Genomic DNA, 17669 nt, shown 5'->3' on the forward strand with positions numbered 1-17669 from the left:
ACAGTCTGTCGCAGGGGCTCACAGATCCCCCAAACCTGTTCTCAGTCCCTGGACCCCAGGTGGAGCCCCCGATGGACAGTGTGTCTCAGATTTGTCCTGTTTGGAGACTCGATCCCGCAGGATTGGCTACTGAAGCCCATCCCCCTGCTACCAAGTAGCCCAGAGCTCTCAGCCCTCCTGGGTACCCCCACCCTGTGAGGGGCATCTTTGTCGTGGGCCCCCGGCCCCCTCTGCATCTGGACAGACATCCAGACACCCAGAGGTGGCCATCGCAGCTCCCAGCCTCCTGGCTTCCGGGGGCGGGGGGAGGAGGGCCCAGCAGGCTTCGCCCTGCCCGGCGGGGCACACACAGTTAATCCTCCGCGGCTGCTGTTTGGCTAAAATGCGCTGGGAGCTCCTCCGCCGCTCACATCTGGCTGGGGTTTGCTCTTTACACGTTGGCCCCGCTTTCTTCGCCTCTTCCTTTACTTTCGAGAAACTGCGTTTCCGCTTCTGGCCAAAGAGACCTCGGAGATAAAGGTGCCGGAGGGGCCGGCTGCTGCCTGTGCCTCCCTTCCACCCTCTTCTGCGCCTTCTTCCCTGAGGACTGTTTCCCTGCTCTGTCGCCTCCGACAAGTCTGTGCTTCCCGGGACCTGGCCGGGAGGAGGCTCGGCCGGGAGATGCTCTAGGAAGCGGCGGCCAGGACGCGGCTGGCAGCCGGGCTGGACGGAGGTAGGTGGCCCTTCAGGCAGGACCCAGCTGGGAGGGACCCAGCCGCTCCTGCTCCTGCCTTCGTGGCTTTAGCTTGTGGCCAGGGCAGGGCTGAGCAGACACCTTTGCCAGCATGGCCGGTGGGAGGGGCTGGGCTGGCAGTTGTGGCCAAGGGGCAGCAGGACCAGAAGTTTCAGGGAAAGCCCTGGCCCCGTCCCGGCTAACTCCCCTTCCCCAGGCCGGGTTCCACGGAGGGATCTCCAGTCTCCCTCCTTGACCATGGAGGAGGCGGGCTCTTCTGATGGACGCTGTCAGTAATAATTCTTACCCCCGATTTTTGTGGGGTGTTATCTTGCTTCACTCTTCTCTGGTGCCTTTCTGAGGATGTGGAAGGGAAGTGCAGGTCCCCATGCCCGTCCCTGCACCTGGTGGGATCCCCTCGCTCCACCAGGTATCACCTGGACCACCTGAGAGCCAGGTCTGTCCCGTCCTGTACGTGGCCAACTCCTGGGCCCTGCACAGCATAGGAAATGTTGACTTTGGCCCCCGCATCTAACAGCCTTGGTGTTCCGGCTGGGCAGGAAAAAACAATGTCCCTTCCCGGGGACCTCCTGGGAAGTGAAGCTGCCTGTGTCGCTGAGAGTGGCCCAGGTCTGGGGCTGGAGTCGCTGAGCTGCCCGCACCCTCTGGACAGGGTGTGTTGACGCAGCCCACCACGCAGCCTTCGGGGCGTCTCCAGGCACAGGTGTGGCCCCCACCTGCTAGGCTGGGCTGCTCCCCGCCCTGGGGAGCCCGTGTGTCTTCTGTGGCCCCTTCATGCGCCTCAGGCTCTCACAGCCGGCCTGGCCCGCCGTGCTTGAGGGGGAGGAAGCTGCCTCCCCGGACCTGTTTCTGCTGCTCTGCTCACCTTGCTTCTAGGAATGGAGGCGACAGACACACTTGGAGCTTTCTCTTTCTGCAGTTTGCAAATGAGAAATGCCTTGAGAAACTGTGTTTTCCCCACCACTAGCTATTTCCCGGGTCCCCGGGGAGCGTGTGACGTCCTCAGAGGCCGCTCAGCCTTTGCTTTTTATAGTACAGGAAAGTGCACGCTCCCCGGCCGGCTGTGCAGCCTGTGAGCACTGTCACAGGCAGACGCACTTGACCCTTGAGTGTGTGTGGGGAGGGGAAGCAGGTTCCCCAGGAGGCCACCTCGGTGTCCTGCTAACCCGAGAGGAGGGGGCACGGGCAGGGAGATGGGGCGCAGAGGGCCGAGAACCTCTAGACCTGTAGAGCTGGGCAGGTGCCTGGTGACCCGAGGACACTGATGTCGGCAATGACAATCACAGTGTCAGCCGCAGACCTGTGCGTGTTTTCTGCGTGGCAGGAGCTGAGCAAATGTTGATGCTCAACAGTTCTATGGAGCGGCTCTCAGCAACTCTGGGGCGCTGAGAGCTGCAAAGCTCAGAGGGGCTCACCTCTTGCCTGAGGCCCCAGAGCAGGCGGGTGGCAGAGCCAAGACGCAAATCTGTGTCTTCGCGCCCAGAGACTGCGCCTTTAACGTCCCCACGCCTGCTGGGGACGCGGAGCCCAGCTCCCCAAGCTTCTCCTTTCCTCTTCCCAGCTGCCAACAGAGGATGCCCCGGGGCAGGAAGGACACAGGTCTGCTGACAGGGGCCCTCACCTTCTCCTCGCCTCTCTCCCTCTCCTCCTGCTGCCATCTCCAGTCCCCTGTGATGCCAGGGAAGGTGCTCCCGTGGGCAGCAGTTCAGGGAGGCCTTGGGTGGGCCCTGTGCAGCTGCAGCACACCACTGCCCCTCTGGGGCAGGTGCAGCCGGGCAGCGAGGCACCCTCCCACGTGGGAGCAGAGAAAGCCCACGCGTCCCAAGAAGGCCCCGGCTCATTCCTGGGACAGACCCTCCCTGTCCAGGGCGACCAGCACAGCATAATTTTTTCGGTACATGCTCCTTTCTGTTGTTCTTCCTGGTGCCTTCCTCCCAGCTGTAATTAGCATGACTCATAAACCAAATATTCTGGCATTGAACCTCATCCATCAAAACAAAGATGAAAAGAATATCACAGATACAGCCAGGCTGCAGGGACACGAGCTTCCCATGTGTGCGGTGTCCTCAGGGCTCGGGCCCTCCTGTGGGTCCCTGTTCCTGGGCCTGGGGGCTGAGGCTCCAGGGCCTTAGAGGAGGGGAGGGGTAAAGGCACCAGGAAGGGCAGGAAGCAGGAGAAGCTTCCCTTATAGTCCCCACGCTCTGCTGACCACCTGAGGCCAACTATGCCTGACAACCGCCTTCCCCAGGAGAGAGATGGCCCTTTCGGAAGCCACGTCCTCTCCTTGTCCTCAGAGCCCCGGACACATTCAGGTGGGGCGATGCCCTCCGGAGCTCTTCACCTTGGTGGCTTAACTACCTCATGGGCCGAGGGTTGCTACTTCCCCTGTTTCACCTGCTGAAATCGGGCTTCTGCGAGGGTCGGGCATCCAGGCAGCTCTCTGGGCAGGACCCCGCTGTCTCCCTGACCCTTCCCTGCAGGGTGAGAAGTCACCTGCACTGTACAGAGCAGTCTGAAAAACAAAGATTGCAGTTCGCCCAGGGCCGCCCAGCGCCCCCGTGTCCTAGGCTTGGGGTTCACAAGGCCCCACCCAGGGGTCTGAGCCAGGGTCCTTGCCCGGGAGCCAGTCCCGAGCCTAAGCAGGGCACGCAGAGCAGGTACCTGCCCTCTCCCTCCTCCTGAGCCCCAAGGTGAGAGGCGGGAACTGATGCTCTGCGGCCCCCACCCCTTGGGGAGGGGCACGTAGTGTGAGTGGGGGCCTTGTGCGCCCTTCGCCCTTCTGGAAGGATCTTTACCACTGGGTCCTTGTCGAGGTCACAGCCGCATGGGGCTTGTGCCTGGGTGCCGTGAGTGGCTCTCCACACAGCAGCACCTGCTTGCCCAGGCTCAGTCCCCAGAACCGAGCTGGGGACCCCAATGTGGCTCAGAGGGGGTGGTCTCTGGAAGGAGCACCGGAGACGCCCCAACCCCAGCCGGAGCTGCAGGCCCTCCCCCGACACCCGGCCGTCCCGCGTGGCCGTGGGGCGGCTGTGGGCCTGGCGGGGCCTCAGTGTCTGACCACCTCCCTGGTGCCTGCAGGAACTTTCCGTGGGGCCAGGGCAAGCAGAGCAGAAGGCGGCAGGAGGGAGACAGGTGCTGGCTGGGTTGGGGAGGGAAGGGGCAGACAGGCCCAGGGGCGTGGGGAAGCGAAGTGCTTTGTCCCCTGTGCTGGGCCACCACCGAAGCCACACTTGGCGGAGCATCCCGAACCCTCGCCTGGGGTTGCAGCCCCTCCGCAGTGGGACGTCTGCTTGCCAGCTGCCCTCTGCCGGGGACCAGGAAAGGAAGGGACCTCACTTGGGACAGCAGCCAGCCCTGGGTGGGTTTGAGGTGGGCCGGGCCCTGGGACCGTGCCCCGCGGTTTCCAGGGTTGGTCTTCAGAGCCGGGCAACGCTCGGCCCCGTCTCCTCAAGAGTCTAAAGTGAGAGTAGGAGAGTCTGGGCAGGTGTGGGGTGACCAAGGGCTCTGGGGCTTCTGGCAGTCGGGGTAGAAGTTGCACCTTGCCCCGTGCAGGTGTCTCTACAAGGGCCAGAGCCTCGGTCCTGTGAGTCCTGCCTGCGTGGTGCTTGACCGCAGGTCCCTCTGCGCCCCAGGGCTCCGGTCTGTGTCTGCCGGTGGCGGGTGTTGGGGGTGAGGGAAACCATCTGCCCCCTGCACCACGGGTCTCCCCACCCTTCTTTAGAGCTTGCCAATGTGCCACTCTCGCTCCACCCTGCAAAAGCAATGTCCTAAAAATGCACATCCAATGGGCCACACCGCCCAAGCTGCTCACATTTTAAAGTGATTCTGTGCCGACATCCAAAGGCATTAGAGCCCAGCGTGGGGTTTAAGATGCCAGCAGGCTGCCCCAGGGAGATCGTAGCACACTGCATCCATGAGGAGAGCTACGGATTCGCTGGTGCCCACACGGTGCCCGGCGCATAGCGGGCGCTCAGTGATCGTCTGTCGAATAAACGCATGCAAGGGCTCACCGGTGCGTAGGTTCCCCAAAGCCAAGGGCTGCAGCTGCCATTCCAGCTGTAACCCAGGAAGTGAACCAGATGGGCACCTAAACCTGAGCCTGGGGTAGGAGTGGCTGCGGACCCTGATTTGGCAGGAGGAACCTCCGCCAGGTGCAGTGGGTTGTGCTTTGCTGTCAGACATACCTGGCCTAATGTGGCTCCAGCACCTCCTGCCATGGGGCCTGGGGCAAGTGGCTTCGTCACTCTGAGCTTAGCAGATGCTGAAACCCATGGTGGCAGGGCTGCGTGGGAAGGAACCCCCGGGTAAATGATGGGGACACTCCTGGTCCTCGGAGTTGCCGGTCACTGCACATCACTCGCAGGGAGGGGCTTGGGGACCTGGCCCCCTTCCTTCTGTTTCACAGCTGCAGCCGCCAGCTCTGCTCAGGCAGCCCCTGTCAGCAGCAGGGCCACCCACACGTGGTGTGGCAAGGACAGAGCGAATCCCCTGTGGCCAGGAAACGTGTCCTCTCCGGCTTGCCCAGCTTTGGCGCCGCTTCGCTGGGCTCCCTGTGCCACGTCCTCCCCAGCCTAACACGTCCCCTGCCACAGCTGCCAGAGGGTCTACTGCCCCCGGGAAGGGCTGCGCCTGCTTGCTCCGGGCGTCCCCTCATGAGCCAGCCGCGGCGGGCGTAGCAGGCGCTCAGCACGCCCCTGCCGAGCGAATGAGAAGAACACGAGACTGGCACGAGGTCAGTTTCTAGTCCACACTGTTCCACCGCAGCCGTAGACTTGACCCCCCAGTCGTCACCAACCCCGCCACCCCATTCTACTTTTCTATGCGTAGAGTTGAGTTTCCTGGAATAGACAATATGCTCCCCGAGTCCCCAGGGTGGGGCTTATTTGTCATTTCTCTAAGTGGAAAATAATGTGTATTTACTGAGAAAAAAAAGTTGTGACTGTTTCAGGGGAAAGAAACAGAGAAGCCAAAATAAGACAGTGTCAGGCGTCGTGTCTGCATCACCACAGACCGTCGCCGTGGGCAGTAGCCGGGTGGGTTGGCTCGGGTATGTGTGTGCGCATGCCCGTGCCTGTGTTTTCAACCTGCGTTTTCACTCATCGCTGCTTTAGGAACGTCTTTGCTTGTCAATAAGTACCCACGTGCTTAAGGAGGCTGCTGATGGTGCTGCTGGCTGAACCGGCCCCGCCCCAGCTGTTCTTTCTTTGGGTGCCTTTGGACAGAGCATGTGTCTTCGGGTCTACCGCAACCTCCCCGCCTCACTCAGTTCACCACCCTAATCCACAACCTTGTTTTCCCGTTTTCCATTGTGCGGATGCACCGTGACACCCTCACCTGCACCGTCTTCCCGGACAGCCCGTGGTTTGCGGCCCGGGCTGATGGAGGCAGGCGATTTCACTGTCTCGTGGAAGCCGCAGACGTTCTGAGTCAGATAAGAGGAGCATTTGGGGAGAGGACAGCTGCATGGCCACACGAGGACCCAGCATTCTGGTGACACTTACTGGTGTCCCCTGGGTCCCTCTCCCCCCACCCCGAGTTAGAGAGAGGCCTGAGCGGGCTGGCAGCGTGGCTCGTGCTCACCGGACTGACTGAGGTGCGGCTGGAGTCATGTTGAAAGTTAGACCCCGGTGCTGGAGACGCACGGAGATGAGATTGGGCTCCCGCCTTCCAGGAGCTCGGGGCCTGCGGGGACTGGACGAGGAAACCGGCGATCGTACGGGGGAGGGGCACCTCCAGCAGACTGGGGCTTCCAGAAGCTTCCTGGAGGAGATGGCATCAGGCTGGGCTCTGAAGAACACAAGATGGAGAAGGTGACAGAAGGGGGTGTCCAGGCAGAGGAAGGAGCGTGTGCAGGAGGATGAGACCTCAGGTGACTCTGGGGCTGGGGCAAAGGATGCGTGGCTGGGCCAGAGCCGGATGGTGGAGCCCGCGGCTCACCCGCTTCCTGTACGCACGGGAAGCCCTCGCGGCCAAGGGTGGCATTCAGATTTGCATTTTTAAAAGCTGCCTCTGGAAACAGTGTGGAAGACAGATGGGAGGCAGGGAAGCAGCCAGGGCTGGGGATGAAGTGGTGCCAGAGAGGAGGCCTGCTGGGGCTGGCGAGGGGCAAGGCGTGGCGAGCGCGGACATCCGGCCGGAGCCCTGGGGGCCGGCGCAGTCTCTCGCCCAGCCACGGCTGCACTGGGAGAAGCAAGCATGGTGAGGACAGGGAGGAGGGTGACTGAGTTGGGGGTTCGGGGCCAATGGTAGAGCAAAGGGGGTGTTCAGCAGGCAGCTGCCCACGTGGGTCTGCACCAGCACCGAGCAGTGGAACCTCCAGTGATGGCGAAAGGTCCCAACAGCTGTGCTGTCCAATATGGTGGCCACTAGCCACACGCGCACTTACAATGTGGCTCCTGTGGCCGAGAACCGGATGTTCTGTGTTGTTGAACTATTTGGAATAGCCCCACGTGGCGGGCAGCAACTGCATTGACTCAAACCTTTGCGGGCCTAGGACTTGGCGGTCAGGCTGGGGTGGGGACGAGGCCTGGGGCGCCGTGCAGGCAGGAAGAGGGTTTGGAGCAGGAGGAGCTGAGTGAGGAGGAGCAGCTGTCTTCACAGGGGAGATCAGGAAGGATGAACCCCAGGAAACAGCGTGGGCCAAACCCCGGGGCAAGGAAGAGGGTTTAAGGCGCTCATGAGGGAAGATCACAGAAGAATGCTTGGACCCGAGAGGTGGCCTCAATCTTAGCAAGCGCTGGCCGGGTGGGACCAGACAGCAGGAGGACCAGTGGGAGGCTGAGCTGAATTTTATTCCTGACCTAGAAGCCACTAGTCTTGGGACAAAGTCCTATCCTGTGCCGGCCTCCTTGGGAGATGCCTGGAAACTGCTGGGGATGTCTGGGCCTGAGACAACCAAACAAAGACGTCTGTGCCGCGTGTCAGGGCTGGGCGTGGCAGGGGACCCGGCCACAGGATTCCCAGGTTCTAGCCTCCCTCTGTCTTGGGAGCGGTCAGACCCCGAGGGTGTCGCTGCTGCTGGTGCTGGGGAGTGGGCGCTGGGCCAGGCCACCTGCAGAGCGGGCTCCCGGCACCAGCTGTCTGTGCCTCTTCTCTCTCACGCGCTCCTCAACGCAGGGGCAAGCCTGCCGCCCCGGGCGCCGCAGCTGGGAGGTGATCTGAGGACAGCTGCTGCACTCAAGGAGAGCTTTGTTCCTGTGGAGGCCGCTGGCCAGGTGCCCCAGGGGCCTGCTGCCTGGCAGCCCATGTGGCCTCCTTGTCTGCAGAGCTTGGGCAAAAATGTAGAGCAAGTCCACTCTCCCCCCAGGTGAGGCCTTCGTGGCCAAGGTGTAGCTGCTTCAGGAGAGGAGGGAGACGTTTTAAGATGAGGCAAATTCTTGGCCTCTTTCACTGTTTGGTCCTAAGCCAGATATTACTCCCATCCAGGGAAAAGGAAACCTTTGCTTATTAACTAGCAAGTAGTCCTGGCAGAGCCTGTCTTCACCCCTGGGCTTGAGCTTTGGAGGTAACCGAATAAACCCCCCCAAACCTTAAAAAGCAACTCCTTCTTCTCCAAGACAGAGAGCAGCTTCTTGGAAAAGGGAAAGAGGGAGGTTGAGAGAGGAGCTGGCACCAGGGTGTCTCCGTCTCTCATGAAAGCCACGGCTCACCTCCACCTGGCCAGAGTTCCCTCGGTAAGGGACCCCCTCCCCCATGGCCGCTTCCCCACGAGGTCAGGGGGAGGGGGGGGTGCCCAAGACCTGCTGGCGCTGCCCAGTTGTAGAAGGGGACATTAGATACGAAACAGGCATACAGTGTGACAGTGGCTTCTGGGGGTGGCCAGGGCTGTGAGCAGATGTCAGTGTCAGAAGGTCCCAGTGGCCATGAGGGTCAGAAGAACGTCCCAGCGTGGCACCTTCCTCCTTCTTGGCGTCCCAGTATCTGAATCCTCTCGCAGCATCCGAGGGCTCTGAGCTTCTCGGCAGGAGATTCTACCAGACGTCAGCGCGGAGGATGGGTGGACTCGGGGCTCCTGTTCCGGTTGAGAGGATACGGGGGACAAAGGTGGCAGGGACAGGTGCCGGGAAGGGGTGGTGATGGCTGAGGGATGGTCGATGCTGTGTTGAGACGATGCGTGTTTGGATGCTGAGCTAGACCTGGGAGCCGTTAGGTGTGGGATGAAGTCCCATCGTGTGCCAGGCTCCCTCGGGAGATGCATGTGAAATTTTGGGGTGATTTCCAGGCCGCAGCAAAGCCAGACAAGGATGTTTGTCTTGGGTGGGTTGAGGTCCGGGAGAAGCCAGAGCCCCTGGAGAGCATCTGAAGTGGGCTCAAGGCAGGGAGGGGAGGGGAGCCCGGGAGCTGTTAAGGAGCTGCGGGGGGATTAGAGGTGGCGGATGCAGGAGAAGGAAGCGTCTAAATGACTCCCAGATTTCTGGCCTGCTGTTTGTTCCCAGTGCCTCCTCCCTCCTCCAACTGCATTTTAATCCAGAGCAGAGCTGTCCGACGGAACTTTCTGCAGCAATGTGAAGTTCTCTGCTGTACCTTCCAGCGTGGTCACCACTAGTGAGTGGAGCTCTTGAAATGTGGCTAGTGCGGCCGAGGAACTGAATTTTGCATTTCATTTCTTTTTAATTAACTTGATTTTAAATAGCCACACGTGACCAGCAGCCAGGGCATTGGACAGCACAGGTCTAGGGCGTCACGCACTTACCGTTTCGATCGAGCGTTTACGGTTCTGTCTTGACCTTTGATCAGGTACCTGGTGTGTCTCCTTCACGAGACTGTTATATTCTTGAGGTCAGGGAGTATATTTAATTTATGGTTGAATCACTTCCTCCCAGAGCTCTTGCATAATGCTGTACGAATCACGGGCGTTCGGCAAACAAGGCCTGGGTTAGATCGTCCGCGGAGAGCACAGCTTGGACTTGTCTTCCGAGGCTCCTTCCAATCCAGGGAGATTACAGGCTTCTTGCCTCCAGAGCTGCTCACCCAGTGAGGATTAAAGAAGAAGGAAATCAGTGTTTACAAAATGCCTTTGTCCAATGGCACTGGGCGGGGTGGAGCAGCGGGACAGAATGCGGGCAGGGTCCCAGCGCTGCAGGTGTCCGCTGTCAGTACACCGCACGGCGGCGGAAGTGAGCCCGAAATATAACAGTACCAATTTAAAACGAATGCAGGGAAAGCTGGACTCGTGCATGAATATTTTCTCCTTAAACGATGCACCACGGGTCCATACGAGGTCTGGGAAGGGATAAAAATTATCAACAGGGAATGTTCTCAGCCCTCCTGCCCTCCTCCGGGTCCTGCCTCCCACCTCCCATAAAGGGGGATTCAGTCTCCGAGGGAGGTGGGTGGGGTGGGCCGGGGAGGGGTGCCCCGCGCTGCAGGTCCCCAGGGACATGGTGGGAGAAAGAAGGCCGTGGAGCTACTATGGGGTTTGGCTCTTACTGGCAGCGTTTGGGAAAGGCAAGCACAGAACCTGACTCATGTTGGATTTGTCTTCATTGGCCTTGACCACAGCCCAGTCAGGAGACTGGGCCGTGTGGGTCCAGGCCCAGGAGGATCGCTCAGCACTGTTCAGCGTGTCGGGGGCCACCTCCCTGGACGCGCCTCCGCGGGTGCAGCACATTCTTTGTCTCACGGGGGGCAAAACCTCACCCTGTGCAGGGGACTTTGCTGTGCTGGAAATCACTGAAGGTGACTTGCGGCCAAGTTTGGTTAGATATTGGGCAATCCTGTTCTTGCCCAAAAGTGACTAAAATGATCATAATGTCATGATGCTGACTTTGCTGGAGGATTTGGTAAAGTGGTTCTTAAGGTCCTTTCAATGAAGGAAAGATTTCAGTCTGGGTTTGCTTTGGCTCCAAAGAGGAGGCTCTTGAGAAGAGCCCCCACAGCCCCAGCCGCCCTCGCCCGCCGGCCGGGGTCCTCCAGCTCTCTGCCGGGCAGCGCACGCCTGCCCTGAGGACGCCGTCGCCCTAACCCCGCCGCTCCTGGCCCTGTCTCTGCAGACCAAGGTGTGGAAAATCCCTTTCCCAGGTTGGGAGGAGACACATGCAAAGTGTGCTTCCAGAGGGGCGGAGCGCTGGCTCTTAGCTGGGGGAATTTTGCCCCCCGGGCAGAGATGTATGGCAACGTCTGGAGACACGGTGGGTTGTCACAGCTGGGGGGCGGGGATGGTGCTAATGACATCTAGCCAGTAGAGTCCAGGGGCACAGCTAAGCATCCTCCGAAGCCCAGCCAGCCCCCCCCAGCAGGGGATCATCCAGCCCGAATGTCAGTAGTGCCAAGGTAGAGCAGTCCCGGGGTAGAATAAGCCAAGGTAGCTTTTCACTTACTTTTGTTGTTACTTTCCAACTTTTCTAAAATGAATAATATATTATTTTTGGATTCAGAAAAAAATACTTAATGAACAGAAAACCTCTTTTCCTTTTAACTGGTGCAAGCTTGGCACTTGAAAGGAAGAAAAAAAAAAGAGTAATTATGAAGGCGCCGAGGAAAAACAGAGGAAATACAGAAATAGAGAAATAAACAGATTTAGAGAATTCAATTTGACAAATATTTGTTGAGCACCACAGTTCAGGGTGCTGTGGGACACATGGCCACCCTGGGCCCGGAGGAGGTCGAGCACGGTCCGCTGGGCAGAATCTTACAGGCCAAACAAAACTCTGCAGCAAGAGACAGTATGAAAAACAAAATTGAAAAAGAGGGAGGAGAGCCCCCCCCTCCCACCAATTGAGGGGTCTGGGAGGGCTTCAGGAAGAACATGAGACACTTGAGTTGGGTCTTGCAGGCAGGGTGAAGTCAGCCCACCTGCGTTTGAATGGAGCCACCCTGCTTAAAAACTGGACAGTCTAGGGCTAATCGGCTTGAGTTTGCTTATGTAAAAATTGGGTATAATAATGAATGAACATTGTCTCCTTAAAGCAGTCACCACAAGTCCTTGTGAGGCCTGTGAGGGGATACAGATGATCAGTGAGGACATGTTCCCAAACCTACCCCTCACTTACCGGGTTACACGGATCGAGTGAAAAGATGGTGCCCCGTGAGCTGTCGCCGTGGGCCTGGTCATCGGTCGGAGAGAGGAGAAAGGGTGCCCCTGGCCAGGGAACAGTTACGCAGGCAGGTGGGCGGGTGTCGGGAGTTGGGGACAGTGGTGGCTGGAACCCGGTGCTCTGAAGTGTGGTCGGCAGACCAGCGTGGCTCTGGCAGTCCCTGGGGGTTTTGTGAAGACGCGGACCCCTCAGGGCCCTGCCCGGACTTGCTGAACGGGAAGCGGCAGGTGCCCCAGGTGTGCTCGTTTCAGGTTGAGCGGCAGGGCGGGAACTCGGAGGGAGTGCCATGAGCTACAGCTGGAGAGTGGGGTCGGGCTGGGGAGATGGCAGAGGGATGGGCAGGGAACTTCGATGGACATTTGTCTTGGGGGTGGGGTGGGGGCCACTGAGAAGACCCGGCGGAGGGGTGCATGGCAGGGAAGGAGAGAGATTCGGGGGCAGCCTGCCTCTCCCACTCTCACCCCGAGCCCCCCGTTCTCGCTCTCCCACGGTGGGAGGTTTCCGGCCTCCGGACCGCAGGCTGCCCGGGGAAGCAAGTGGGCTGTTTTGCCAGGTTTAAGCCCAAACACAGCCCCCTAACAGGCTCGCTGGGAGCCCCCAGTGGGCATTCCTTTCCAGAAGGACCACCTCGACACTGGACGAGGAGGGTCCTGTCCCAAGCACTTGCCGAAAGCGCTGTGAGCGAGTGACACGGGGTTGCCTTCCCTGCACAGTGACCCTCGGGCCACGCTGGGCTCCTCCGGAATCAGATGCTGAAGACCCTGGCGCGCCCCCTGGTGGCCAGAAAGCAGCTTGCGCCCTCCTTCCCACCCACCTGCCCACCTGCAAAGGGCCGCGACTATGAGCCAGTGTTGCCTGGCGCTAAGGGACAGTGATCGTGCAAGACTCACTTGGGATTTTGCTCATTGTCCTAAGAGGGGAGGTGAGCAATTATCTGTGGAGCCAGTGGCTGTGGGCTGAGGCTCTGGGGACAGGGTGTACATGTCCGTGTGTGTGTGCATGTGAGGGTGCATGTGCATGTAAGTGTGTGCATGTGAGAGTATGCATATGAGAGTGTGTGCATGTGAGTGTGCGTGCATGTGAGAGTGTGTATGTGAGAGTGTGTGTGTGCATGTGAGTGTGTGTATGTGAGTATACATGCATGTGTGCCTGTGAATGCATTCTGAGTGCATGTGTGATGCGTGTGTGCGTGTGCGTGTGTGTGTGTGTGTGTGTGTGTGAGAGAGAGAGAGAGAGAGTGTGTGTGCAGTTGTTCTCCTAAAGGAGTGTGACGGAAGTATTTTGCGGTCTAGGTGAGCCTCTCAGGCTTCCCAGCGGTTTTTCTGCAGAGCCCGTCCTAACCTGGCACCTTCCCCATGTGCCCCTTTCCCACCAGGGCCCAGCAGGAAGATGGGCTCCCGTGGATGGGGACTTGCGCTGGTGTGCTGCCTGCTACTCGCCTTTGCCTGTGGCCCGGCCCTGAGCCTGGTGCCCCGCGTGCAGCAGGAGCAGCCGGAGCAGGAGGGGACCACGGAGCCGCCTCCCCCGCTGGACCACGCTGACAGGTGAGGGCTGTGAGGTACAACTGTGGGGCTCCGGCTCTCGCCGGGTTGAGCCTGGGGCCACCAGGAGGCTGGTTCGCTGTGAGGTGCGAGGAGCGAATGCCGAAGCTGAGGAGCAGCGTGTGGACACCAGCGCTGGGGGTGGACGAGCCTGTCCTCCTTTCAGCGACTTGGGCGCCTTATTGGAAACCGCGGACAGAGAGCTGGCCTCATCCCAAGCCTAGGGGAGGGTGGTTTTGCAGCCACACCCTCCAATCCAGAGCAGCCCCCGCTTTCATTTGTCTTTCCATCCTCGCTTTGTCCCTCGAGAGTGTCTGCTGGGGTTCTAGGCACCACTTGGAGGCAGGGACCGGACACCCTCGACCTGCACGTCTCATCAAGTTGCGGCTCGGGAGGGTTGGTGGGACTGGGAGGGCCAAGGCTTTCCTGGCACGGTTGCCAAGGACGCGGATGGCTCCTGCCTTTGCACCTATGGCCTGCAGTGACGCGTGGACTCCAGGCCACTTGGGCTATTGCATAGCTCAGGGCTACTCATCAGGCTGCCATTCACCCATGTGAGGTCCCAGTGACCTGGGTGACAGCTCAAGGCTGGCTTTGAGTCTCTTTAATACTTTGAGCATCGGGCTGGCTTGATTCTCGAGAATTCAAGCTATCTGTAGAACACCGTGGAACTGGGCAGGATTTGGGGCCCAGCCACACCATGCCTTCCTTTCTTCTTCCCCTTCCTGTTTGCACGAGTGCCAGGCTGGGAACACACGAGAGGCACCGTCCTTGCCTCCAGGGACCCCGAGGCCACGAGGGAGACAGACACACATAACGTGTGCAGTGCGGTGGGCTCCCTGGAGGGGTGTGCCCACGATGCTGGGGGTGCGGACAGGAGGGGGAGGGGCAGGGAGACTAGAAGGACTGAACCGGGTCTCACAGGACACCTGGAGGCCTCCCAGGTGCAGACGGAGGGGAAGGCTGCCCGGTAGCCAGATGGCATGTGCAAGGGCATGGCTGGCGGTGTCAGGGCTGGGGGTAGTTTGGGGCAGTGGGGCTGGTGCTGGGGGGGGCGGTGCAGGGTGGGAGGCAGCTGAGTCTAGAGGGGGAGGGTCTCACCTGCACTTCACGCTGTAGGAAACCGAGGAAGTCATGGAGAGAGTGTTCTAGAAAGAATGCTGGGGCCAGGCGGCAGAGGGCATGAGTTGGAGACCGATTCCAAGGGCGTGTTGGAAAGGGTGACAGAAATGGTGACATGCTCCGGAGGTGATAAGGGCCAAGGGCCCAGTTCTGGGGGTAGTGAGGGGCGAGCACTGGGGCTCAGGACTGGAGGTGGTAAGGCCGGGGGTGCCCAGCATGAGGCTGAATTCAGGCTCCACCCTGGGCAGCAGCCAGTGATGATGCTAGAAACAGCGTCTGGAAAGAGCGAAGGGACAGGGACAGGGATTTCAGTTTTGGACACGAGACGTTGTGGGGCCTGTTGAGTTCCCGATGGAGACTTCGGTGAGAAGTTTGCCGGAGTCGAGGTCTGGGGCTTAGGAAAGAGGCAGGGGTGGGGGTGTCTGTCTGGGGTCCTAGGCTTATGGCTGAACTCGGGGCACACAGATCCACCTCCTGGATCGTCTGGGGTGCAAAAGTGGGAGCAGAATTAGACAAGGAGGTGGCCCACGCAGAGGGACTTTGCTGCCACTGAGCTGGGTTGTCACAGCTCTAAAGCCAGGGCAAGAAAAGCCACAAGCCGGACAGCACGGTGCAACACAGCGAGCTGCCGCGAGGTGGTAGCATGGAGCTGTCACCGTCCCTCCCGCTGGAGAGCTGGGCCTTCCAACCTCAGCGGGGAGACTGTACAGGCTCAGCTGCTGCAGGTCAAAGCAATCCTTGTAAAGATCAAGTTGAACTCTCTCACTGACAAACGAGTCAGCTTAATATATCATTTTCTGGAATCACAGATGTGTGACAGGGAGTCACAGATTCATCCTACGTCGTCGGAAGACCGTCCCCTAGAGGTGCAGAATTCTCCCAAGCAGCCTCTGCCCCGCACGGCCCTAAGCCATTGCTGTCTGTGTTGTTAGCGTTTCCGTGACTGTGATTGCTGTTACCCAAGGGCAGGGGCTCGTTCTGAAGTTCCATTGAGACCCCAGCGTTGGCCGTGAGCCAAGGTTCACACGGAGAGGGAGGAGGCCGGTCAGGTGCACAGACCCACTGGCTGCGGAGAGAGATGGCTTTCATTGTGACGCTTTATTCCCTCAGGGCTGAAGAAGAACATGACAAATACGGCCCCAGCCAGGGCGAGCAGCTCCCTGCTTCCCAGTGCTTCCGCTGCTGCGACCCCGCTACCCCCGTGTACCAGGCGGCCCCGGTGCCCCAGATTAACATCACCATCCTGAAAGGTCAGACGCTGCGAGGACCGGCGCAGGGGACCTCCCTGGGGGCGGGATGAAGTCCCTCGGTGGGGCTGTGCGGGGGCAGGGCAGGCTGTCGTCCAGAGAGGGGGGCAGAGGAAATTCTGGTTTTGAGGCTCTGGCCACTTTCCGAGAGGAGGGGTCGGGAAGGGCCCCCAGGACCGGGAACAGGAGAGGGAGCCCAAGGGCTGCCGGGGCCTCCTCCCTCCACCTGCGTGTGGACTGCGGGCTTCTGTGTCCTTTGTCTCGAGGCTCGGTGTCCCCACCCGCTCGCCACAGCCCCCCACACAGCAGAGACCCCTGCACAGCCCCGTGAAATCTGAGTGGGACACTTGCAACCCAGATCCCGAGCCCAGTCCCGACATCTGCAGTTCATTTGCTCAGAGTGAGCCGTGGGCCTGGCTGCGGCGCCTGTTGCTTTTGGACAAACCCGTATGTTCCCTGTTCCTTGCCAGAGCTCTCCAGAGGGAAAAAAATTATGGCTTCTGAATGAGAATAGAACAGCCCCCGAGATCGTCTGTTTGCTGGACCGGCTTTGGGATTAAAGTACCCCAGTGCCAGGATGGGGGACCTCACAGGGGGTGGGGGCAGGTGCGAGGCTCACCAGATCGGGATGGCGCCCAGGGCGAGGGGCACAGCCCAGGCACAGGGTGACACTGAATCTCTCACTCGATGGCACGTGTGTTCCTGTTCCTTTTAGGCGAGAAGGGTGACCGCGGGGATCGCGGCCTTCAGGGGAAATATGGCAAAACCGGCTCAGCGGGCGCCAGGGGCCACGTTGGACCCAAAGGGCAGAAGGGCTCCATGGGGGCGCCCGGGGACCGGTGCAAGAACCACTACGCCGCCTTCTCCGTGGGCCGCAAGAAGCCGCTGCACAGCAACGACTACTACCAGACGGTGGTCTTCGACACGGAGTTCGTGAACCTCTACAGCCACTTCAACATGTTCACGGGCAAGTTCTACTGCTACGTGCCCGGCATCTACTTCTTCAGCCTCAACGTGCACACCTGGAACCAGAAGGAGACGTACCTGCACGTCATGAAGAACGGGGAGGAGGTGGTGATCCTGTACGCCCAGGTGAGCGACCGCAGCATCATGCAGAGCCAGAGCCTGATGCTGGAGCTGCGCGAGCAGGACGAGGTGTGGGTGCGGCTCTTCCGGGGCGAGCGCGAGAACGCCATCTTCAGCGACGAGTTCGACACCTACATCACCTTCAGCGGCTACCTGGTCAAGCATGCCGCCGAGCCCTAGCCGGCGGCCACCCCTGCCGCACCGCCAGAGGCTGCCCCCACCCCGGCCCCCGCGCTGTGCAGACCCCAGGGCCCGGCACCAGCTGGCCCTGTCGCCTCTTCCCCCATCGCGGCCTCCCTGGCCTCTGCGTCCCCCGCTTCGGCATCCACCCAGACGCCCTCCACGGGACGGGCAGCCAGATCTCGCCGCTGCTCCGCAGAGAGCTGACGGCAGATGAAATCACCAGGGCGGGGCGCCTGCAAGGACACTCAGGGGCCGCTGGCTCCCCTCTGTGTGCACGTCCTTAAGTGACCCTGCGTGGCAGCAGGGTGTCCCAGAGCAGAGCACCCCTGCCCCTTCCCTGGAAACAATTAGGCACATTCTAAAGGTCTCGAAAGGAGCAAAGTAAACCGTGGAGGAAAAAGCAGAGCAGAGTGTTATTTTTGTCTTTCCAGCCAGCCGGCTGGCTCCTGAGGGAGGGTCCCTCATGCTGGAGGATGCACGAGGCTCTGTCCAAGAGACCTAAGGCGGAAGCCGTAGGGCATCCGGGAAACCATGTCTGGCTTAATTCTTTTAGGCCACATATGAGCCTTCGCTGGGGACAGCTAGACCCATGTCCGTGTCTTGGCGACATCCTTGTGGCCCCGCCCGAGGGCTCAGCTGGTCCTTTCTGAGCCACAACAGTGAGGGCATTGGGGCTGGGGCAGCAAGTGTCGGCCCTGCAGAGGGACAGCCACACCCTCCG

At 60.2% G+C, this 17669-nt stretch overlaps 1 protein-coding gene across 2 annotated transcripts; it reads left to right on the forward strand.

Annotated features, from left to right (window-relative positions):
- Positions 1-628: 628 nt before the first annotated feature.
- On the forward strand, positions 629-17351 carry C1QTNF1 (C1q and TNF related 1). 2 transcript variants are annotated; one of them, XM_045525221.1, is made up of 4 exons: positions 629-712; positions 13145-13313; positions 15543-15682; positions 16395-17351. In XM_045525221.1, exons 2-4 carry the CDS (start codon positions 13159-13161, stop codon positions 16943-16945), a joined length of 846 nt encoding a protein of 281 aa, XP_045381177.1. In that variant the 5' UTR covers positions 629-712; positions 13145-13158; the 3' UTR covers positions 16946-17351. The 2 variants fall into 2 exon arrangements, with proteins under 2 accessions (XP_045381177.1, XP_045381178.1); XM_045525222.1 differs by lacking the exon at positions 629-712 and adding an exon at positions 8339-8406.
- Positions 17352-17669: the final 318 nt, after the last annotated feature.

This window comes from Lemur catta, chromosome 15 (genome assembly GCF_020740605.2).
Source record: "Lemur catta isolate mLemCat1 chromosome 15, mLemCat1.pri, whole genome shotgun sequence".
Lineage (NCBI taxonomy): Eukaryota > Metazoa > Chordata > Mammalia > Primates > Lemuridae > Lemur > Lemur catta.